General features: G+C 38.2%; 1 protein-coding gene across 1 annotated transcript in view; it reads right to left on the bottom strand.

Annotated features, from left to right (window-relative positions):
* Nucleotides 1-3,429: 3,429 nt before the first annotated feature.
* LOC131031096 (uncharacterized) overlaps nucleotides 3,430-26,384 on the bottom strand; it is a 217,836-nt gene continuing 194,881 nt past the window's right edge. The window contains exons 19-21 of the mRNA XM_057962124.2: nucleotides 8,843-8,958; nucleotides 4,315-4,563; nucleotides 3,430-4,223 (exon numbers count right to left, since the gene is read on the bottom strand). Of these exons, the coding sequence (XP_057818107.2) occupies nucleotides 3,850-4,223; nucleotides 4,315-4,563; nucleotides 8,843-8,958 (739 nt within the window). The 3' untranslated portion in view covers nucleotides 3,430-3,849. The remainder of the gene's footprint in view (nucleotides 4,224-4,314; nucleotides 4,564-8,842; nucleotides 8,959-26,384) is intronic.

Below are 26,384 nucleotides of genomic sequence, written 5' to 3' on the forward strand. Positions count from 1 at the left end.
TTTATGTGTTCGATGCATTTTTATATTTCTTATTTCAAGAGACCAACTTTCGGAGGCCATAACTTTTAAATCGAGTGTTCAAACTGTTTGAAGCACCAGAAAGCTTGTGACATTCTCTATCACCTCGTAACCCACTACGTCGATTACAACCACTTTTTAGGCCATTTCAGAGCCTCTAAAGCCCTCAAAATTGAATTTGAAACTTTCATTGCAACTTTAAAAAATGAAAACTTTAATATCTTCAAATCTAGTTATAATTTTGCAACAAAAATTAATCGGCATTTTTATCCGGCCAATCCAAAGCTTTGGGGAAAATTTTGAACCAATTCATGCTTAAACAAAAACTTACTATAAATAGTAACCTTATGTAAATGCAAGGTTGAGACACCATTTTCCCAACACCTTCCCTTGCCACTTCTATCAAGCTCACCTCTCTCCCCACTCTCCCTCTCTATTATCTCTTTCTCAACCTACATCTCTCTCCCTCCCTACCTATTTCTCCACCTCTCTCTTTTTACTTTTCTCTCTACAAATCTATAACTACCTGCCTCTCCTACACTTCCCTTATACTCTATTATCTAAATACCTAGATAGATAAAGAGAGGTGGAGAGAGATAGAGAGAGCTGAGATAGATAGAAGTGAAGGGGAGAGTTGGAACAAGGGACGGAAGGAGAGGTATTCAAAGAGAGGAAAGGTAGAGAGGAAGTAGTTAGAGAGAGAGAGGGGGGGGGGATGGAGAGGTAGGGAGAGAGAGTGAGGTGAGATAAATAGTAGTATGGAGGGGAGGAGGTAGAGAGTTAGGGGAGATAAAAGTAGAGACGAATGGAAAGAGAGGTAGGTAGAGAGAGGAAGAGGGGAGATAAAGAGAGTGAGATAGAGAGAAATAGAGGGAAGGAGGGAGTGAGAGAGGGAGAGAGTGAAATTTATGCAGATGAATAAAGGTAGGGAGGGAAGAAGGTAGAGGTATGTGGAGAGAGGGAGTGGGGAGATAGAGGTAAGTAGAGAGAGAAAGGGTGACAGTGAAATTATGTGTGTGTGTGTGTGAGAGAGAGAGAGAGGGGGGGGGATATAATGTTTGTGAGGTAGGTAAAGAAGAGGGGAAATTGGTGAGAGATAAAGGTTTAAAGCTTGGGGAGAGAGGAGAGAGTGAGATAGAGAGATGGGGGAGAAAGGGGAGGGAGAGATAGAAATAAAGATAGATCTAGAGATCGAAGGAGACAAAGAGAGTGAAATAGAGATAGAGAGAGAATGATAATAGGAGCTTAGTGATTATTGAAATTTGACTAAGTATTATAAATTATAAGATTTAGAGCTTGTGGAGAGAGGAGAGAGTGAGATAGAGAGAGGTGGAGAGGGAGGAGAAAGAGAGAGATAGGAAAACATATAAGTCTAGAACTTGGGGGAGACAAAGAGTGCAAGATAGAGAGATAGCAAGAGAATGATGATAGAAGCCCACTGATTATTGAAATTTGACTAAATATGAAAAATTATAATATCTCTTAAAATCTAGAATCTACAAAATCTACAATACCATGTGATCTCCAAACCAACAAAAAATAAGTTCAAACATTAAAAGACCAAGAATACTTTCACAAACTCCATGAATCCATTCATATAATGGTAGGAAAAATATCCTTCCGTAAGAACTATACCCATAACTTATACACCAGAACCCACAAAGGAAATAATTTTATACCCATAACTTATACACCAGAACCCACAAAGGAAATAATTTCCCAAGATTCTTTAAACGTTAATTCTTAAAAGAGTTCCTCTCAAATTTTTCCTTTTACTTTTCTATTCTCCAAAATATAGTAATGAAGTAGTATAATGGGTTCCCTTTACATAAAAAAGAAACCATAAAAAAAGATTTAACTCACCCAAAACTGAAAAGACCAACTTAAAAATCCAATAAAATAAATAATAACCAAAAAGGCCAAAACAATTTCAAAGTGCTTTAAGCATCTTTCACTTAAATAGAAACTCATATTCTCATATCCTCCAAATATGAAGATTACCCAAAACTCATATATCATAAATCAAATATGGAGATGCAAGAAAACATGCTCACAAAGGCCATAGAATCTAAGCAAACCAATCAACATACAAAAGAGGTGTCAAAATTTATGTGATAATAAACGATATCAATGACACTCCACATACCTTTCATTGGTTATATGTCTATATAAGTCTTCTACACTCAAGACAGATATCAAGACCAAAATAGAATTAGACCATCATACACAAAATACAAAGTTGATGTACATGTAACATCACATAACATGATAATCAAACATCATATATAATCTATGAAAAAATATAAAACAATAATCACAATTTTCTCTAAAACAATATACAAATTATACTCTAATCAAATTTATATAATTCACAAAATAATCCATCTACTAAAATAATTCATAAAACATTGTAAAACAAAAATCAAAAAAATCAATACAAGTATCAAAAAAATCAAAACAAAATAAACATCATACACAATTATTTTCTAATCTTAAGGAAATAAGAAGATAAGTTTGTTAATATTTACTTCATTTCCACTTATAATTTTTAATTAAAAAATCTAACTGCTCTAAATTTATATTGATTATCATACAATTATAAAACATATTTATATTGATTATCATACAATTATAAAATATTATATATGTAATATTAGTTTTGATCATTAACTTACAAGCAACTTTTATACAAAATTAGTTTAATCATTTCATTAATTTTTAAGCATAATAACATATAAAATTACTGGTGTTTTAAAATCTGGCTTTTCTAATTCCATTTTGTTTATCATAACTTCAAAACTCTTAATTTTGCATGATAAGATAAAATTGTTTGTAACATTATATATTAGATAGACTAATTATATAAGTTATACAATCAACACTCTTATGTGCTTTAAATTTCATTACTTTCAAAGAAGCAATTTATTAGAGCATCTTTTAAGTTAGAGAAACAAACTGTGCCTTAGTAAAATTGGGAGCAACAAACCCTTCTCGTTGTAGTTACACGTGGGGTTCTTATATTTGTATTAAATGATTTTGTTCACAAAGAGTCAATTCAAACAATATAAAACACATTACAAAATTTAAATACAGTATACCTATTACCAACAAAGCAATAAAGATTCCATTACATCACACACTACATAAATTTTTTTTAATGAATATCTACTTTATTTTTTATAAATCATAATTATATTGAAAGCCAAGGAAGAGCTAATTCTCACAAATATTTCTTTTATTCTCAAACTTCTAATTATAGCGATTTAACTTCCTAAACTTGTCTCGGTTATCATGCAACAGTTAAACAGAGGCCATGACAATCAGAGTTCGCCAAATGTTAAGAGACATCTTGTCACGTCAGGAAACAAGGAAAAAATGTATATTCGTTGTGAATTGGTGTGCCCCTAAACATCATATGCAAGGAATTCTGTATCTTATTAGCATGCATAAATGCTTACATCAAGATGATGTTTAATCTTCTCAGCACAAAAATTTCATAGATGTTTTCATTTACAAACTTCCAAAGCAATAGAACTAAATTTGATGATAAAAGTACAACATAACTACATTGAGGCATGCCCAGGCATTTCTTGCTCAGAGCAAAAATCACTGCTACTATACACTCGAAAAAACAAGAATCACCAACCTACTACATAGGTAGAGATACAACTACAAGAAGAACACACATCATGGAAGCCAATAACCACAGTTTTGTTGGACTTACAAGCAGATCAATAACTTCATTTCTAATGTTTGTAAAGAATGTTATACATTTTTCTGAAAATTACTAAAAGAAATCATGAGATGAGTACAAAACTAAGATCTCTATGGTTACAGATCAGTATTGCGATTTAACCGCTGTGCACCCAATTTCATGGGTGTAGCCTTACTGCCACGCCCTCTACCAGATCCTGAGGAATGAAGATTTGTTGAATTGGCTCTATTTCCAGCCTCAGAAACTGGCCTTGAACGTGACGTAGTACTTGTAGAGAGAGGCCTTACTGTGGTAGATGGTGGAGGTGCAGCAATTGCAGCCCAAGGATCATCTTCATCATTGCGGGAGCCTGCTGACGTTGCAGCAAGAGATTTGACCTTGGTTGTGGGTGGAGGTGCAGCAATTGCAGCCCAGGGATCTTCATCATCACTTACCTTGTTCACATCTTTTACTGGTCTGCTCACTTGTTTTGAAGGCAAACTGTTTCCACCTGCAGAACATGATAAATGAAAATTATCAGAGGAAAAATAGTTGCATTTAAGTTATGCCACAGCCTTAAACATAGTATTTAGCTATTTTACCTTGCAATCTAGTGTTTACCACAGGCCGTTGCTGTGCAGCATGTATATTTGCAAGAGCAGCTGCTGGTTTTTTCTCCTCCACAACTTCTATATCATCCCATCCATCCTTGTCACTCTCCTCTTCTTGCCTTCCATTTTCATCGATATCTCCCCACCCATCTGTGGAAGTCGGAGATGATGGAGTAGGATGATCAACATGATTGGCTAGAGATGGAAGATGTGTTCCTTGAGTATCTGAAACATTTGAAGCTGCAGACAGAAAATCTCATGTATTATAAGCAGATAAAATATCAGTGGATAGATGAAGAATATAACGTAATTGGATACTTCAGGGTAAATATAAGTGATAAATGATTTTAAAAGATTACAGTTCTTCACAAATCAGTTTACATCCCTGAAATTTATAGGGTTCCCAAGCAGAGCCCAAGATTTGATTGAAATGGACAAAATATATGTTCAACCAAAAACATCAGTATATAATTATAATAATAATCCTCTCACAACCAAATCTCCACAACACTTATTACTAAAATTTTCCAAATACAGCTTGACAACTTGGAAACTTGAACAATTCTTTCAAGTATTCAGAAAAATTCATATCTCTAATCCTTCTACCCTCGCTTCTAATTTTTTTATTTTTCACATTTTCTACCTTTTCTACTTAAAACCTTACATGATTGAAAAAAAAACTGTGCACACTTTTATAATTAGCACACTTTATAATTTATTAATAATAATACACAAAGACTAAAATAGTTGAAGAGGGCTCTTTTATATCTTGAAGTACATAATCAAACTTTTCTAGCGGCAACTTGATTCCTAAATCATTTGACAATATATGACGACCCTTAGATGAAATCTAATTTCAATTCAGTGCCTTATCTATTAGGCAGTATAGTCAATAAAAATATGTATTTTATAAAATCCCCCCTGTAAAATCATGTAAGAACCACAAAATGTCACAAACTCATTTCTAAGCTTCCAGATTATGAAAAAGTAGAGCCTATGGTTAAAATCAACCCCTGATTGTCCCAATTTTAAATGTTACTCCCATATATGGCCAATAGATTACTTGTAACTTGTAAGTTGTTACCACAATATTTAGTAAATTCAGGAAATTACAAATAATGGTCATTTTGAGAAGCCATTATCAAAATTCAGAATATTGTATTGTTATTGATCATTCTGTTATCATATTTGTTATATTATTAAAAACACCCTGCAAAAGTATTTGCCAATCTATTCAATTGAGCAGTCCTCGCATGTTTTGTGTATAGTAGAATAAGTCTCAAAAAAAAGTTGTAAAGGTTACCAATTAATCACTGCTTGAGTATGCCCGTGATCCAATCTGAATCAGATCAAGAGTTTCTTCCCAATCATAGGCATGGTTTTAAAGGAAAAAAATTGTCGATTAAATTGTGTTTTTTCAAAAACTGCAATTTATTCACAAGGTAATTGATTAGGTCAGTTTTCAATAGAACACTTGTTTTTCAGTCTGGACCTCATTTCTACAGTACAGATTTAGATTTTGTCATTTTGACAAAATAACATTACTTGAGATTGGGATTGACTAACATTGGATCGATTTGGGCACTCTCATTCTTCAGCCCCTCGGCCAATATATAATTCATTGAGTCATTTTCAGTCAAGTAAGGCCCTACAGGTTCACTCAGAAAATCCTTCGAATCTGGGTTCTATTTGTTCCAGACCTTGATTCACAGTCAAGTTCACACTCCCTGCCACTATTCTTTTAAGGTTCTTTATTTTAATTTCTTGCATTTTTTTAAATTTTATATAAGCACTCTATTTTTTGTCCGTCATCAAATTTCATGGAAAGAATAAATAACCTCCTGTTCCCATGCTGCTACTTAAGTGTATTTTCTGCTTAAATTTAAGCAGTTATAGTGTTCCCATGAAAAATTAAAATTGTGAAAAAATGATAATATAGAATCTTTCCCTATTTTTTCTATTGTTTAGGAAATGAAAATGGGCAGTGAAAGAAAAGTGGGGGCTGAAAATAACTACGTAACCCGGGGACACATCCCCGGGTTAAAATCCCCCGTCCCCGTACCAGGGATGTTTTGGGGACTTGGGGACGGCTAGGGGACGTCCCCCCACCATCCCCAAAATTGCAAAATTTGTGGGAAACGTCCCGGAAACTTGGGGATGGCAGTGACTCTCAAAGGGGACGTCCCCTAACCATCCCAAGGACGGCCAGCCGTCCCCCTTTTCCCAGCACATTTAAAAAACAAAAAAAGACTCAAATGCTCAAAAGAACATTTTTTTATTTTATTATAGGTCTATAAAATTGGATTTTCATTAATATGATGGGTAAACATGTCTGGATCACTTCCAAAAGCACTTGGAAATAATGGGCAGCAGCCTGGTAATAAATTTCACAAACACTTAGAATGTGGTAGTGCGTAAAAAAGTGGTTGTAGGTCTGCAATATTGGACTTTTCACAATTATGAAAGGTAAACAGGTCTGAATCATAGCCAAAAGCACTCAGAAATATGAATAACAGTGTGGTATAGAATTTCACAAACATCCAAAACTTTGTAGTGCATAAAGAAGTGGTTGTAGGTCATAATAGAAATGGAAGACTATCAAAATATCCTTCAACCAGAAATAAACAATGAACTACATGCAAACAAGTGTTGGCATATTGACAACGTTTTTTCAATTATGAATGCATATTGAGTATTGACAATGAATTCTGAACACAAATGTGGTATGTTAAGGTTCTATAATGTACATATACTTGCTTTATCCATGTTTTCATATGAATATAATGTATATAATAATATATACATGCTTTATCTATTTTTCATATGAACATTTAAAATTTCACTATATATTTAAAATTTTCCCTATATTTTATATAGCCGTCCCCTTTTGCCGTCCCCTCGCCGTCCCCAAAATTGGCAAAAAAATTTGCCGTCCTGGAAACTCGTCCCGCCGTCCCCTGCCATCCCCGTCCCGGAAACTCGGCGTAACATAGGAAAATAACTAGCAACTGCTTATTGGAAAAATGTCAGGTGTCTTCATAAATTTATCTCTCTTTTATTTGCCACCAAATTTTCCCCCTTTTATTTACCACAAAATTTTCCTTCCAAATTTTATGTGAAAAATTAATATAAATACTGTTAGCAGAAAAATTAAAATGATTGCTTAAAAATAAGCAGCTGCACGGGGCCACCAGCTCCACAAATTACTCCTAAAAAAATTGAGCAGTGACTGCTAGCAAAAATAAGCTAAGCAGCTGCATAGGGCCTTGCCCTAAAATTGACCGCAAGTCCTGCTACAAACTTGTTCCTCCATTAATTGCGAGCGACTTGTACAAATGGCATTGTTACATGTAGCATCTTCCCCTCAGTGATTTCCATTTTCTGAAATCGAAAGAAACCAAGAAGAATGCTGTAGGAAGTGATCATTCCCCGAGGCTGCTTTTCCATCCAATCAGGGCGATGAATTTTTGCAGAAAAATGAAGACCAAAAATGACAACATAAACCCTTGTAACTTCGATTATAACTTTATTATATAATATGGTGTCAATAATTAACTAGTGTTAAGTGGTTGTTATAACATTTACATAATTTTCTGGTCGTTATTCTTGCCAAGGTTCTAAAGAGCATTATCAAAAAATTGGCAATATGATTCCTCGTGGTTGAGAATGAGACAAATGAAAGTAAGGTTTCTGGCTGTGATACTGGGTTCTTCCCCCGAGGCCTGGAATTGGAGCCGGGTCCGATCCAGGGCCCAGTGTGAGCTGGGTTTGTCCTGGGTGCATGAAATCTGACATTTATTTTGCTCACAATTAAACCAAAAAATCGATATAAATCGTTGAAACACAATAAAAATGTGACAGACAATGATTTATTTTTCAAAAATGTATTTTATATGGAGAAAAAAGGGATAATCACGATTTTGACGATTTATTTCCCATGTCTGTTTCTATATTATTATTAATTTATATAAACTATTGTTCAAAGATTTATGTCAAGTATTAAATCTTCTAATTAAAAAACATTATTAATATTGATAGTCAAAGATAAAATCTAAAAAACTATTTTTTTTTTATAATCTTTTATTTTGTATTCAATTATTTATTTTATTAATTGAATACATCTTGGAATCTTAAAATTAACAATCGCATTCATACCTACGATTAAATCTTCCACTTTAAAAACATTATTAATATTGAAAGTCAAATATAAAAGCTATAAGAACTAATAATTTTTCTTTATAAACTTTTAATTTTTATTTATTATGATTTTATATGGCAATTAAGGATTTATGTATGGGAAAGTTACATTGTATGGATTGTAATAATCATATTTTGATGTTTGAACATACATACATACATAAATACAATCATATTGCCAATTTTTTGAAAATGCTCTTTAGAACCTTGGCAAGAATACCAACCAGAAAATTATGTAATTGTTATAACAACCGCTTAAGAAAGAAAGAAAAATTGTACACCATGGCACCATGCAGCAAACATGGAAAAGTATGAAGAATACCTGACATATTAGAAGATAAGGTAGAATGGTCTGCTGGAGCTACAACTGAATTGGAAGAAGACACTAGAGCTTGTTCAGAGCCCTTCGGCTTTAGTGTCAAAGAACTCATGGCCCAACTGCATCCAAAATAGAAAAACAATCAACAGTGCTAATATTGAAGGCCTTCTATGGCTCCTTGCAAATACACTACAGAGGTTATCTAATAAACTGCATATTGAATCAGGCAATAGAATACATCAAATCTAACATGGAAGGAAACAAATTAAGAAAGAAAATCACAAACTTTCTTAAAATATTCCAAGTCTGAGACAAAGGAAAAGAGATAACAAACTAAAATTTATTCCTGCCACAAAGAAATATGATGGGCAAAAAAGCAGCAAATTTATCATATTACCCTGTAATTGTCAGGAACCTCTACACATTTTCAAGATTAATAATTTCAAGGAAATATACAAAGCCACATAAAATGCAATCTTCAACCCTTCCAATCCATTAGGCTACAAGAATTATTTGAAGTTTTTAAATATGGGGCCTTGCAGTTATCGGTCCATTTGAGTATCCATCGAGTAAAGGACAGTGTAGATATTTACTAATTGTGACAGTATTTAACTGAATGTGTTGGAAAAGCAAACAAGTATCTGATCATTCAGCTAAAAAAATTAAAATTATTTACTAGCATATAATTACCTGATTTGGATCACACTTAATAAATCAAGTGTTTGAACAAAGTGTTAGCAGATTGGAGAATAAAACATAACAAATTTGCTTAGCATAACTCAAGAACCAATCAGCATGTGGAACCTGTTAATAAGATTAAATCTGTCGTTCATAAATTATGTGGTCATAAGCAGAATTGAGCTGAGAAGTTACCTGCAGTGTCATGGTGTCACATCTCGATTTTTGTTTGCAAAAACTAGACAGTAATAATACAATCAAACTGATTGGGATTGTTGAACAATTGCTTTATGTTGCTTGTTTCATTGATAAATGTGTGAGCATAATTGCTACTTAGATGATATTTCAAGGAATGCATGAATTTAGATTAAATGATGAAGAATTGCTTATTGCAAATGACTCAATTATGATTATGGATTTGTGTACTAACGTGCTGATCAAACAATTGAGTGACTGTAGGGAACAGGTTGAAGATGAGAACATGGTTGAGGTAGAGATAAACTAGCCATTTGGCAATGGTTAGAATGATGGAATCTTGCACACACTATGTAGATGCATTCATCTTGCATTTTGCATATAATTTGATTTCTAACTAGGCTAATAGTGTGTTACGTCTTAATATTGGTTTAAATGATGTTGCAAAAATTAACATAGTGATATGAATATCGTTGATTACGTATTATGATGATTTAATTGTAAAAATTAGATTAATACTTACATATTATGCATTATGTTTTTTTAAGGAAATTAATTTAATAAAAAAAAAAAGATTTATTTCTTTTATAATGTTATTGTTCATTTAAATTAAAAATATAATATTGTTAAAAGAATTTATACTATTTTATTTAAAAGCAACATTTTAATATATATATACCTTTAATTAGCTCCAAACTTACATGAAGTTGGCGCTTGCATTGTTTTATCTTGAAATTCACTCCTGCAAGCCAAGAGAAGGGCTGTATGCATGAAGAGGGGCAATTTCTCATTCCCATGCATGTCAAACTTGGACCTCATACCCTGTGGCAGAAGATCCAGGTTGAGCAATGTAGATTATTCTTCGCATTGGCCTTTTAATATGGCCTTTCTGGCCTTCTAGTGGGGTGGATTATGTGATCTTTTCTAAGGTTTATCCTTGGCTAAAACTTCTATCTGGAAAAGAAAGAGAAAATGAAGAGATATTGGTGGTAAGGGAGACAATGGTCTTTGATGTAGCTGCCGTGACAGACGTGAGAAAGGATTGAAGCAAAGGCCAATGGATGTGATCACATGATGCGTGAAACACATTATAGAATCTCTCTGTCTAGGTGGGAGTGATGCCATTATTCACTCAAATTTTAGTATGACCTCTCTTTAAGAAATTTTGATCACTCCTGATGTGTGCATAGGTGTTTTCTGTTATTTTGGCACAGATCTTTAAAACTACAATTTCTAAATCTGTTCGAAGGTTAATTAAAAACATTTTGTAATCCATACTTCTCTAAGGCACTCTAACATGCAGTTTGTGTGCCTTGTTTGGATCTTACCCCACAATTTGCATATGATGAATTTACGTAATACTCATCTTGCATGCACAAAATCTTTTTTCCCATGACCATTTTTACCTCTTTCAAGACTTAGTCTTTATTCCTTGTGCAGATAGGAAGGAAGCTAGCTACAGTTGCAAAGTTTTTAGGTTTTCTCTCTCTAAATCAGCTTTGCTTGCCCGTTTGGTGAGAGGTATATTAGTCTGATTTGGTGTCTTAGCATGTCCATTTAATGCTTTTGTAAGACCACATCACCTAGCCTATATTGCTTCTTTATGCATATATGCTTTCATGATATAGAAACTGTCTGTTATCTACAATTGTAGTTGGCTGTAAAATAGTATTTCCTTCATTTCTCCTATCAACGGGTATTACTATGATTCCTATTTGAATCACCATAGAATCTTACCTAAACATTGCTTCCTATGTGACCTAAATGCTCTCTAAGTTAAACCACCTCTGTGTCCATGAACTAGAGATTTGGTAGGTTTGACCAAGTGCAGGCAAATTTTTATTTGACTTCTACTATAGAGATGGCCAAAATCAAAAGTGCCCTTCACATAATGCAGCACATGCTTCACTGCTACCCAATGATCAACCTTGGGGGTTGTCATGAAGCGTGAAATGTAGCTCACTGCAAAACTGAGATTAGGCCTAGTGGCAGTAAGGTAGATGAGATTGCCCACCAGTTGCCTAAATGCTGACTCAATCACCACAAGTGAATCTGATTTGGATATCAGCTCCAGCCCTTTTCCATAGGTGTGGATGCAGGTTTACAATCTTGCATCTAAAACTTGTCCAGCAGACTTCAAGCATACTTTGACTGAGATATGAAGATACTACATTCAGTTTGCCAAACTTCAACACCTAAGCAGTAGTGTAGAAGCCTCAAGTCTACCATGTCAAAGGACTGGCACAAATTTTGTTTGATCTCGTCGATCAAGTGCCGAACTACCAGTGATAATAAGGTCATCAACTAGACAACAAGAAGAAGAATATCACCACTAGTGTTTTTGACATACAGATTAGGATCAAATGGACTCCTCTGAAAGCCATGATCACTGAGGTACTTGTCGATTTTAATGTATCAAGCCCGAGGAGCCTGTTTTAGGCCATAGAGTGCTTTCACCAGTCTACACACCTGGTTTTCTTTTCTAGCAACCTTAAATCCTAAAGGTTGCGTCATATAGACTTCTTCCTGCAACTCACCATTGAGGAATGCACTCTTGACATCCATCTGATTGACTTTCCAACCAAACTGAGCTGCAAAGGGAAGGACGAACCGTATGGTACTCATCTTGGTTGTAGGAGCAGAAGTCTCTTCATAGTCAATGCCTTCCTTCTGTGAGAACCCCCTAGCAAAAAGACGAGCTTTGTACTTGTCAAGGGTTCCGTCAGCTTTGTACTTAACTTTATACACACATTTGCAGCTAATGGGTTTCTTACCTAGAGGAAGAGCAGAAAGGACCCAGGTGTTATTCTTCAGAAGACTATGGTATTCAGTCTAGATAGCTTGGTCCCACTCAGGAATTCCTTTAGCCTTAGAATATGTTTGAGGCTCAAAAATACTGTGAATGTTGGCCATGAGAACATAGTTGATTGTAGATTGCTGCTTGCTCTTGTTTCTAGAAGATCTACCCTCGATGAGCTCATTAGGATGAAGATCACTTATGGTCTTAGCCCACCATTTAGGCCGGAGAGTAGAAGAACCAACATTAGAAATAGGAGGAATAAATGGAACTAGATCTAGAACAGGTTCAACAGATGGAAGATCAACATCATCCGAAGGAAAATTAGGTTGAGCATCATCAAATTCAGATTCTGCATCGTCCCTCCCATCAGGTGGACATAATGGAAGATGACCTCCCAAATCAGTAGCCTTCAAATGCTGATCCTCAGAATTTTGCACAAGCGAGGATGGTTGAAAAGGTCCTCATTCTTCATCAAAGACAACATTGTGACTGAAGATGAGACGATCAGTGTCTACATCAATCAGCTGGTAAGCCTTGTGATTGTCACTGTACCTTGTGAACATGAGTTTTTGACTCTTGGAATCCAACTTGGAGCACTTGGCATCTGGAATCCAAACATATGCTAAAGAGCCAAAGATTTTCAAATGACTGATCCTTATTTTGCGACTAGTCCAGGCTTCCTCAGGAGTCTTCCCTTTAATAGCCCATGTGGGAGACCGATGTGATGTCCCCAAACTAAAACTCATCAAATACTATTGATGTTGAGAAGCTCCTTGTATTATCTTTATAAATAATATGAATAAAGGATCGTGGATGATCTAAGACCCAAGTTATAAAATATGAAGACTTGCAAGCATCCAAGTTTATATGGTCTGCACGCAAACAATATACAATCAATGATTTGCAGAGCAGTGGTAACATTAATAAAGTGCCCTTTGGAATCTGTTAGAGGACACCACGACTTGCAATATGGCCGAAGGTAATATGTATTGGCCAGTTTATACACAGCGACAATATTAAAACCCAAGAACTGCACAGTGTATATCTGATATTTGACAGCGAATACAACGTGATGCAATGAAAAGTGCCACAGTTATAGCAAAGAGCAGAACTATTATATGGACCGATCTGCTTACGGAGATGGAAAAGATTTAATTAATGAAGTGATCGATACTTTGAATGGAGATTATCGTAAGTCACCAATTATCGTGAATAAATATTGTAGGTGCCGGCAAACCATTGATCACTGTGGAAGAATTGTGGTTTACTTAAAACTAAGGCAAACATGGATGAGTAATAGGAATGGTATGGAGCGACAGTGAACAGCAAAACGATTCAGATAAGGGAGACCCATTGTCGATGATTAAAGGGTCGACAAGGTATAGCATTTAGTCAACAGCAATTATGAGTTACTAGCCTATGAATATCGATTTAAGGTAGAAGATGGACTAATCGACTAATTGAGTCAGTGACCTGATTAAGCAATTAGAAGATAAAGACTATATGATTATAATAACAGCAATCAAACCAAGGATTGTTTAAAGACTGGGAGAAGCGGTCACGTTAAATGAAAGGGACAATGGTTATTTCCCAAGAAGCCTATGATTAATATCCTATTAGTGATTAGTAATTATGAATGGGTGTGTTGACTATTGTCCATACAGCGACTGGAAGTATTACGGAATGATGTGATTAGACGAGGCATGAGACAAGTCATTTACACGTGACTCCTCATCCCAAGTACAAGATATAAGAAGGCAGTTCTATCATTCAATTCGGGGGATACATACGGAGGGATGGACGGAGATTACCAAGCAGAGAACCACAGTGGCAAACTTATACAATCATATCAGAGACAACAATATTCATATTGCAGATTACTGTATTAATTATAATTCCTGGGAGTCTTATAGGACTACCAATTTACCAGATCAAATTGAATGCTTCTTACAAATCAAAATGATAAGTGTTTGACCTTTCGGAAGATATTAAAAGGATTGAAGCTTGCAACTTTGAAATATGCAATCGATTGGTTTAAATAATAGAGGTGGTTCCTTATTCGATGATAGAAGTTGGTATTGTTAGAAGTGACTTCCTTAATAATACTATCGACTTCTTTAAGGAGCAGCGATTCAATATGTGGAAGTGATAAATAGAATTGAAGGGTATCAGTGATGAAATCAATTAGGCAATCTGAGACGGTGGTAAAACACTTTCAAAGGAAGCAATCCCATTAAAGGAACCAACTTCAATGATATAAGCAAATAAGATGACCGAACTATGTGAACCTAACAAGCAGCGAATTCTGATCAACAAGGCTGGGGCTATTCTGTTACAAGCAGTGATTCATGATCCAAGTACAAGTGCAATCTATGGTTAAGGGAATGGTAATTGTTATGAAGTGTTAAGATTATAATTATTATTAGAAATCACAAACAATTAATAGAGAGACATTTCTCTTTAAAGAGTATCTACTCTAAAGAGCATGTCTCTGAGAAATAGAAGATACATGAAACGGAGAATTATAGCCTAAGACGTGAAGAATCTATATTATTATGACTTTAATCTGAAGATTCATCTAAGCAGCAGCAGTGTATAACATTGAGGCATTTTTACTTAATTATACAGATCATAAAAAGTTATCAAGATAAGTCTTATCTCTCGAACTAATTCTTAGAATTTTAAATCAAATATTAAAATGAAATGTCCTCATAATTGATAAAATTGTATTCATAAATGTATTTCAACTCTCACACTAAATTTAAATTGCTGTCTCAGAACTAAATAAAGGCAAATCCCGAATGGGGACATTACAACCGATTAAGGAGATAGACTACGGTGTTTACTGCTTCTATCCAATATTTCTTGGGAACACTCCTGTGTTCTAACATTGATCAAGCCATCTCAGTGATTGTGCGGTTGCGCCACTCAACAACACTGGTCTGTTGAGGGGTGTATGGTGTGGTTAATTGGTGTTTGATGCCATGAGCATAGATGGAACACTCACAGAGTACTCGGCAAGTTTCAAAAACTCGCCGAGTTTTTACCACTTTAACTCGCAACAAAAACTCACCAAGTTTCTTTTAAAAACTCGACTAGACTAAAAAAGAGGCCCAAACATGTCAAAAAATTATCAATTTTTGTTTTTTCAGGTCAGTTTCATTATCTTCATCAGAATATACACATGAAATATAACATTTAAGTATAAGTGGCATTTCAATATGTCTTTTTCCTTTCTTATACTTTAAGTTATATTTCATGTATATATTGGCAGGATGTTTGAGAGTGGTTTCAGATCTCTAGGAGTTATAATGCAAAATTCTAGGTTTTGGAAGATCCTTTAATTTTTCAGACTTAGTTAAATTTCAGTAATCATTATGCTCCTATCAACATTCTCTCGCTCTCTCTATCTCACTCACTTTATCTACCTCGAATTTTAGACCTATCTATCTCCCTATCACACTTCCTCTACCACACTCCATCTCACTCTCTCCTCTCTCCCCCAAGATCTAGACCTATCTCTCTACCCCTCTTTTTCTCACCCTCAGACCCCAGCGAGGGGTGCTACTCTCAACCTAATTTTAATTTGCAGATGCTTGGTGGCAAAGTTGGGGTGGAAATACCCCAAATCTCAAAAAATTTGCCCTCAAAATCTTATGTCGACCTTGTAGTTCATCCAGTTATGAGCACAATTAGAGCTTGTTTGAAGCCATCAACACGAAGAAGAGGAGCAAGTTAGCTCAAAAACGCCTCAATGACCTTGTCTTTGTGAAATATAATCTTCGATTGCACGTAAGGAAGGTAGAGGAAGTAGCAGGTGGTCCACTTGACTTGGATGATATAGATCCTTACAGTGATTGGAAATCACAGGAGCAACCTCCATTGTTTTCCGAGGATGACAACACTGATTTGGAGAGGCAAGCTATGGAGGAGGAGGGGGGTGGATTTGGTTTCACGCTGGATGACATTGAGGAAGAGGATGAGGATGAGGAGTCATTGCCAGTGCCACAAGTAGGTGGAGACATAGCTTCATCCAGGATGGAGGATGAGCCAGCCATACCGAGCGAGGAGGCACAGTCGCGCCCACTGCAGACTTCTAGGACTAGACCCTCTAGTTTTACCTCTCCCCTAGTTTTTGCTAGAGCTGGGAAGAGGATGTTGTAATTGTAATTTGTAATGATGTATTTACTTTTGGTTTTACAAAAACTATTTACTATTTTGCTTCTAGCCATCAGCATTCCTCATGAGGATGCGATTTTGTAGACACTTTGCATTTAAATATATCTAGAATCAGCTTGTTTCTTTTGTGTTATCATTTATTAACTCATTGGATGCATCTTCTCATTAAATTTTGCAAAAAAATGCATTTTTTATTAAAATTAAGCGTGTTTTTAAGTTGCCGAGTTTGTCCCGAGTTTTTTTCCCAAGGGCTTGGCGAGCCGAGCCGAGTCACGAGCAATCCAACTATGGCCATGAGTATCACAGAAGTTGGAGAAAGAGGTAGAACAAAACTCCCCCCCATTATCGGACCTAAGAGTGACTATAGGACAGCCAAACTCTTTCTATACTAAGGCCTTAAACTTCTGAAATACAGTAAACACATCTGATTTCTGTATAGGAAAGTACACCCACATTTTACGACTGAAATCATCTGCAAAAAGCAAGAAATGCCTGGAACCAATAACAGTACGTGTATTCATTGTCCCACATACATCAGTACCTTAGAGGCTCGCCATGAGTCACCATCTGAGAACAGTGTCCGGCATTGCTTCCCAGCCTGACAAGCTCCACAAACTCCATGGTTTTGGGCTTAGATCTCAGGTAAACCAGCTACAAGTCCCTCCCAAGCTAACTGAGAGAGATAGAAGACGTTCAGATGCCTGTATCGTTGATGCCAAAGATTAGTGATGGAAGATGATTTAGCTGCCAAGGCATACTCCAAAGAATCGCCCATATCCACAAGTCTGTATAGACCTGTTGACGTGTTTTTTATGGCGGCGTCCAACACAGAATAAAGTTGCCCAACGGTCACTTCACTCTCTCTTGATCAAAGTACGATTGCATGCTGATATTGTAGGAAGATCAAACAAATCGACTCCAAGGTTCCTTTATGCTACGGGTGTGACTCAGTTGGCGGATGTGATTGCTGGTAATCCAAGGGGCCATACGTATGTCGGAGAAATTTATGTAAGCTCAAGACTTTGTTCACACGGATGATTTGCAATGAAGTTCTAAGTTTTAGATTTTCGGATTATGAAATATGCAAAAAGTAAATAGGAATAGGGTAGAGGGGAACTAAACTAAAGGGTAATCTAATCCTAGGAACAAGGAGACGAGACAAACTTGTGCAAAATCCAACCGCGCTTTGCTTCGCCAGCAAAGCACAACTTACACGAAGGCGGTGCAATCTTCAGGGATTTTCAAATCGTTAAAAGAGACCATCAGATAGAACAATCTCTTCTAACAATCGAAGTTGAACATGAGCATGGTGTGCAACAATCAGCTGCACACCAAAAGTATGAGCACGGATTTGGCAGCAAGCGATCCTATCAAATCCAGTTCATTTAATTGCATGAAAACAAATCTAATCTATGAAGAGAACGAGACCATGCAAGTTCCAAAACAACACAAGAACACACCAACAATTGAACAATGTATTAAGTGTTTGCTTCAAAAACTCTTAGCAACAATCTCTGACGATAGTCTCTCTTCCTTACAAATGAGGGGTCACCCCCTTATATAGGCCTCAAGCCCAGATTACATGCAAAACCCTAATTAGGGTTTGCCCAAAAGATTCTCCACACATGATGCAACAAGGTGGGAATCTGCATTAAATAACCCATTATGCCCACTTACAATAAATTTAAAAGGGCCTAAAATAGTGCCCATGATGATGATCATGCCCGGAATATAACTAACGTCGTCATAAATGCCCATCACTCTCCAAGCGACGGCGGCATGCAAGAAGAATCCGTCATAAAACCATTATAAGAGGATGACATGCAAGAAGATTCCCTTATCCTGTGGTGGCATGCGTTGACCGGTCTCACGCCTAGTCAATGTTCTCTTCAGCCATAAATACGCCATCATGGTTCAGTCAAAAGACTTTCGTCAAAAAACGGACGACCATTATCTCGCTCATTAATGGCGTAAGTAATGAACCTACCGACGACGACTTCCAATTCTCCGATGGAGACACTTGGCACATTCTCGATGTTGAATTCCATCAAGGCAATCTCCTCTTCGCTTCTGGAAAAGAAACCTTCCCAATCTACCATGGCCTCCTGTGTTTTCTTCATCATACCGGAGAATGAAGAAACATTTGCAAAATGTTCCTTGGGAAACGAACCGAAGAAGAAAAAATCATGTAACTGGGATTTCAAGGAATTCACTGTTATTCCCCCGTCACTGAGTCTCCTTGAAAATAAAGCTTCCATGGCACTGAGGATTTCTTCTTGTATCCCTCTGATAGATTCCTTCAAGGTGACGGAATCAATGCTGAATTTATCAAGGGTGTTCTTCCCTGAACAGATGGCGTAAAACCATCGGGGAAAGTCGTAGGCTTCATTCTCCTGGATTACTTTCCCGTCTACCAGTGTTTGCCTTGGAGTCCTCATCAGAGCCCTGAATCGGGAAATGGTTAAGTCTTGGTAGACATCAACATCTTCCCATAGTCCTTCCGCCGTTTCCAACCTACTTAGGAGGGCCACGAACCTCGAATGGAGCTGAGCTAGATCTTCTACAAATTTCCCTACCTCAGCATAAACATCCTCTACCCATTCTCCGGAATTCTGTGCCATTGCCTTTGTAAGTTCCGCATCATCAATTACTTCCTTGGGAAGGAAGGGAGGGGGAGTGGATGAAGGACCTGCTTCCTTGAGGGGTTTCTTGAAACTCCTGACATACTCGCATAGAAGTCCGTTTTCCTCCTTCAGCCGCTTACACTTTGCTTTTGTCTTCAGCAATTTCTCCTTCATGGCAAAGGAAGAATCGTCGAAAACTCCCATTACTTGACCAGTGGAAGCATGGCCAAGATCCACCTGTCTGATGACGTAATCTTCCTGCCTAATCTCACTCCTATCCTTATCCACCATAGGTTCAGCAATGTGCAAGGTCTGGGCTCCGGATTCTTCCCTGACTACCTTGGAAAACTTCTGGGGGGACTTTCTTTCCGGTGGCTGATCCATCCTCTTTAATAATTCTTCTAATTCCTGAGCAGGATTGGGCTCCCCTCCTGCTTCATTTCCCAATCTGCCTACCAACCAATTCAGCGCGGGGATGGAATGGCTGTAATCCTCTGCATGCTCCCGTTCTTGAGATTCCTCTTCCATTTCACCAAGGATAGTCTCTATGAAATTATCCTGGCGAACTTCTTCCAGGTGCGGGGAAACCTCTTGCCTCTGACTTCTTGGCTAATGACGGCCCTGTGAAGCATTGATGCTGAGTATATCAGGTGCTGGAACGTTTCCTGGAAGTGGGCCTACGGGATGTGGGAACATTTCTACTTCTTGTACGCTCGCGGAGCTGACTGGTGAATGTTCCCTTCCTGTCCACATTCTCTTTTGTGGAGGCTCCTCCTGCTGGGCTTCCTGCTGATCCTCGCGCGGGATTTCCTGTTGGGCAGCCTTCGTCTTTGTTATCCTTGGCCTCTTTGGGGCACTTTTTCCTTTGTCTATCCGGGCCTCTCTTCCTGCCTGACCCTGTGAAGAGTCTTCAGTTGCCTTGCTGTGAGAGTCTAGATTTCCCATCAGCTGGTATGTCAGAGGGACATGGTTTTCAACCAACTTTCTTGTCTGCCTATCAATCCAGTGCTTAGTGAATTTTAGCACTGGCCTAGCCAAAATGTTCAAATCATCTACCTCAGGCTCCGACCAATCTGGCAACAGTTGATCTTTTATCCTCTCGAATTCGAGTTGCATCAAATCTGAGTCTTCCATCACCTGGTCTGGCACCTGATGGATCTCACTTATTCTGATGGTGTTGAGGGGCAATCTGGAGTGCATTCTTCTCCGGACCTCAAAGTCATCCTCGACACCGGCCCAGTAATCCTCCAAGTGAAATCTATGTATGAATTTGACACCGGCAACCTTCCTGATCTAGCTATAAGGATCATATTGGGCCCTGGAAGTGTAAAATGGTAGTCGGTAGAATGCTAACTCGCTTGCTGCACTTTCAGCGGCCTCCAATCCTGGGCATATCTCGATGAAATCCCCCAAGACAACTAGAAATTCAATAGATTGCTTCTTCTTCTTCTTCTGCAGCTGATCGTAGGCAGTCAATTGCCTCATGAGCTCGAGCAATATAAGCTTATCTGACGGATATCTAGGCAATTTGTAAGATTGGAAGGAGAAACCATGTGTCCTGATGTAGGTGAACTTGGGGAACTGCAGGAACGCAGCGCCATACTTCTGGACCAAAGCACTTGCTTGCGGAGACAACCTCATGTGCAACTTATTTTGCATAAGTCGTGTCAGGTACATGGTGAAGGTGTCATTCGCCAACTTGTAAGAATTCACGTTGTGGAGATGTAGCTGAGGATAACATTCATGCACCTTTAGCTGAGCTGGCCCGCAGCCCATGATTCCTCTTGCTGGCAACCCATCGAATCCACCCCTTCGTGCCAGCATATAGAATAGGTAGGAACTCATGAAAAAGGACAGAGACCTTTTCTCCTACAGGTTCTTCAATTGTTCGTGCAAGTAGTGGTTGATCAATCTAGCCCAGTCAATCAATGTATTAGAATTCATGATCTCACCAATGTAGAAGAACATCCAAGGCTTGAAGTTCACCGTGTGTGAGCATCCCATTACTCTGCTCAGCATTTTTATCATGTCCACATATTCCTGCTTGAACTCGAAGATTGTGAGAGTTTTGGGCATCTTGGAAACGTGTACTCTAGGTTTCAGCAACCATTGCTTGTTGATCAAATCAGCACACCTGGTGGGGCCTGCTTTATAGACTGCTTGGGCTCTGCTGCTGGTCCTGTATGTCATGGAGTAATGTGAAGGGATTCCGAAGGCTTCACCAATCGCCTTTGGAGTCAATGTTGCCAGTAACTTGCCGTCTGGCGTTGAGATCATCTTCCGCTCCAGATTGTAACGTGCTACACATTCCAAGACTAGATCTGGGCATTGAATGGCAAGAGGAAAGCCAGCTGCTGCAACTATTCCACTTCTCACAATCTTGACAGCTATCGGAGATGGATTGCGTCCTGCAGTTCCGAACATTCTTATCTTGAATGCAGCCCAGTTGAACGTGCCGAAGTTGGTATCACTGATCTCTTCCCATCTTGAATTCAACCGAGAATGGGGAAGAAAACCCTTCGTCTCTGCTTTGATCATTGCCTGCCTGGAGATAGTAGCTGTCCTGCTAGGTTCCGCCATCTTGGGAATACTTCAAAATGATGAAATAGAGACTAAGTATAAAAAACTTTGCACTTCTTCACTCTTCCTTTCCTGAATCTCGCACGTGAAAAATGAAATGTTTTTTCCAACTTATACAGAATTCTCAAGAGGCATCAAATTAGTAACTGCATTTATGGCGTGTTATACTTTCCTTAATCACTACGACATGCAAGGCAGTTTCCCATGCGTGTGAGTTCAAATTTAGAACCTTCCTTAAATGCTCCCAGTCATGCGTCATACTTGGAAGATTCCTCCTGCCAACTCGTTGATTCCATACTTTCCAATTTTGGAGGGAGATTGCAGGATTTTTCTCGGGATTTGCTCAATTCCACTCCGACTTGTCATCTCGTGTCGTCGAAGGAACTTTCCCGGCTTTTCTCCATATCCCTATTTTTTAGGGATCTTCCTAAATTTTAGGAGTCAGGTTCATCGGATGGGGAATTTCGTCCCGATTCGTAATCTATAAAAATTTCCATATTTGGCTGGGATTTGATGTCTAAAAATAGCATAATTGAAAATTCGCCCGAGGGAAATTTCTACTTTTTATTCTTCCTCGACTCCTTGGGATCCGTGCCTCAGGCAAAATTTCAAATTTTCTATTTGGGTGAAATTTTACCATGCCAAGGATTCATGAATTTTCCACTTGTGAATGCCTTCATGGATACAGCGCCCTAGATCAGACCTAGGCGCATTTTGGCTCTATCCATGGAGAGGCGGAAAATTGTACTTATGAATGCCTTCTTGATTTCAGCGCCCCAAGCCTGACCTGGGCGCATTTTTGCCATGTCCATGGAGAGGCGGAAAATTGCTCTTGTGAATGACTCCTTGGTTTCAGCGCCCCAGACTTGGCTTGGGCGCATTTTCACCCTGTCCATGGAGAGGTGGAAAATTGTACTTATGAATGCCTTCTTGATTTCAGCGCCCCAGGCCTGACCTGGCCGCATTTTTGCCATGTCCATGGAGAGGCGAAAAATTGCTCTTGTGAATGACTCCTTGGTTTCAATGCCCCAAACTTGGCTTGGGTGCATTTTCACCCTGTCCATGGAGAGGCGGAAAATTGCAGTTGTGAATCCATCCTTGGTTTCAGCGCCCCAAACCAGACCTGGGTGCATTTTCACCCTATCCATGGAGAGGTGGATTTTCTCGCTTGTGAATGACTTCCAGACTTAGCCTATTTTGACCTTCTGTGCTTTTGGAGTGTTTTCCTGAGCTTTCCATTTTAGGCATGGATTTCCAGCACTTGACCCATTTCTGGCTACCTTTGTCTGCTATCTGACTTTCTAGAAATAGAAATGCCTGTGAATGCCTGATCCTTGTCGCTCTGGCTGACTGACCCTGCTTGTGATAACTTTCCAAAAATAGAAACTTTCCAGGTGTCAGCGTTAGATCCCTGAACCGAGTGCAATAATGACTTACTATAAATAGAAACTTACTAAAAATAGAAATTACTAAAAATAGTAAGTTTGATTTTTGGCAAAATGGCGACATTCCGGGACTTGAAAAAATCCCTAAAAAATAGGGACTTTCTAAAAATAGAAAGTTGCTCCGTTTGGGCTCAAATTTTGCTGGGAGGTGCCTTGAAGGGTCCCGACTCCAGTCGTATGCTCAGTTTTCCCGAAACCCTAACAGGAACCCCTAAAATCTAGGACAAAAGGCAAAACCCTAGAAAAAGAACAAAACAGGCTTTAGACCTCACAGAACTTGCTTGACAGAGAAGTAGATTAGCACTAACTGACCCCCGAACATCCCAGCAGGAGGGATTGAAGAGATTGCTACCAAACGCACACAAAAAACCAAGACCAAACAACCGAAAGGGCCAAACAGCTAGGGGGGTCCCTATCTGGGATGGGGTGATGTGTGATTAGGTCACAACAAGACCATGATCCTTGATGCCAACAGCCACCAAAGTGCGAGTCTCCCGATCAACAACTGAACACTTGTTTGAACTGAATATGAAATTCAACTCAGGAAAGTGCCTCATTATCTGACTTATGGAGAGAAGGTTCAGTTCCATGCCAGGAACGTAGTATACATTGAAGAATATGAGATTCCTCCCACCAAACTAAATCTGATCATTGCCCTTGCCGACAACTGTATACTCTTCGCCTCCAAAAATAACTGAATCAATGAAAGGCGAGAAATCTATGAACCAATCACGCCGATGAGTGAAGTGTCACGAAGTACCTGAATCAATGTACCGGGCAAAGGACTTCACATGATCTGCAGGTCTTTCAGCCATAAAGGCATAAAAGGCAAATTCCTTCTGCTCAGTGTGCTCGGCAACATTCGCTTTTGGTTGAGACCCTCCCTGCTTCTTCTATTCAGAAAGCCAAGCATGACCAACAATCCTTCTTCATATGGCCATACTTGTGGCAATAGTTACACTAAATGTTCTTCTTCTTGGAGCCTTCTGATGACGGACCAGAGTTCTTCAGCAAAGAAGACTGAGATTTGCCTTTATGCTTGTGAAAGGATTTGGCTGTGAAAGCTTGCTCTGTGGAGGATGAACTATTACCGCTGCCAAATTGTTGTTTCCAGCAATCCTGCTGCATAAGCTTGTTGCACAAGTCAGGAAACTTCAGGTCAACATTAGTTGAGGTAATGTTGAGCGTTTCAATAAAGTGCTCATAAGTCTTTGGTAGACTTTTCAGAGTGATGACTATCATGTCTTCTTCCTCCATCTTTCGTCCAATCGCCTCTAGCTCATCACGGATGTCCTTAATATTTGTCAGATGCTCCTGTAAGGACATTCTCTCATCCATCAAGATGAATAACATTTGGATCTTCAGAAAGAACGCACGACTCTTGTCTGATGTTTCATGGAGATCCTTCAGATGGGACCAGATCTCTGTAGCTGTCTTGCCTGATGGCACTTGAGGCAGTTGATCATTAGTAACAGAGAGTTTTATCAACATCATGGCTTCGTGGTTGCAGTCATCAAATTTGTCTTGGTCTTGTCCAATTGTTGTAGGATAAGTTTGTGTACCCAAAACGAGAGCATCAAGGCGGCGATATTCAAAGATGGTCAACATTCGCTGCTTCTCGATGTTGTAATTTTTGTTGTTGAACCTCTAATTGCTTTCCAACATTAGGTTGGTCAAAGATGCCATCTTGCATGCTTTTTGAGACACGAGAAACGAGGCAAACAAGAGGTTGAAAAATGAAAAAAAAAACAATCAAATGTTGAGTGCACAAAATTCGAGGCACAAATCCCAATGTATTGAAGATGGCAACACGAAGGCACAGATTCCAATGCAAAGCACTAAATCTGAGGCACAAAACCCTAGGTCGTAGGTACAAAGAGTTTGAAAAAAATTGTAGTAGAAAATATACAAATATATGTGTTTTTCAAAACTCTGGCAACTATTGCAAAAAAATAAATGATGCCCTGAAATACAATAACCGCTAGTCAAAGTGTCACAAAAGGGTTTGAAAACCCTAGCCATTGGCAAATAAACCCTAGCTCGCAGGTTTGGAGAGCAAAGATTTTGACATTTTTAAGAGGTGCAAAGAAGAGGCCGCAGGTTTCAGAAGAAGCCAAAGTCGCATAGAAAATAGACGACGTGACTACAAAAAATGCAAGTAAAAACATCACAAATGAAGGTTATAGGTAGCACGGGAGTTTTCTAGAAATTTTGCTCACACAAATCTATCGCGGCCTAAGAAAGATGATGCATAGAGAAACTAGGGCACGACCAGACCACACGCAGACCAGAAACCGTCACGATTTTAAATCGCGTCAAAACATGAACACGCGTGCAAGAAATAGACGTCGGTGCCCAAAACAAATCCTATGCGGACACGAAAACAAATCCGCAAAACACAAACGAAAAACACTGCGCAGGTTGAATAAGAACAAAAAATGCAAAAAGAAGCAAGTTATTAACCCACAAACCAGCAAAAAAACCTTCGAAAAACACAGGCACGAGATCACAAAAAAACTTTCGAAAAATTTTCACTAAAAAAACACACAGAAATTTTTAGGATGATGAAAATTTTCAAAAAAGTTTATCCCACGGCTCTGATACCAATATCTACATCTCTCTATGTCTTGTAACATGAGAGTTACGTTAGATGCATCTCTTTCTCTTATACTATTTGGATCACTCTAGCTTGAAGACTCAAATGAAATAAGGTTCTTGTTTTATTGTGATGGATCAATGGCTATCACACGGTAGGTTTAAATTGTTGTTGCTATAACACTGTTCGTATTCCCAAAAGCCATCTCCTTGGTTCATCTGTTTAGCAGTGCTCCCTAGGCACAGGTCCCCTACCCTAGTACCCCCATTTCTTGCAAGGGGTGTGGGTACGTTTCTGAAATGTCAAAGAAATGCTAGGGTATGCCAGGGGACAGCTAGCCATTCCTTACGACCTAGAGCACTTTGACATGAATTGTAAAAAAACACATTTTTCAATTAAAAAAAGAAGGGGTGAGCCTAGAAGGAACCCCCCCACACCTTTAAACAAC

This window comes from Cryptomeria japonica, chromosome 7 (genome assembly GCF_030272615.1).
Source record: "Cryptomeria japonica chromosome 7, Sugi_1.0, whole genome shotgun sequence".
Lineage (NCBI taxonomy): Eukaryota > Viridiplantae > Streptophyta > Pinopsida > Cupressales > Cupressaceae > Cryptomeria > Cryptomeria japonica.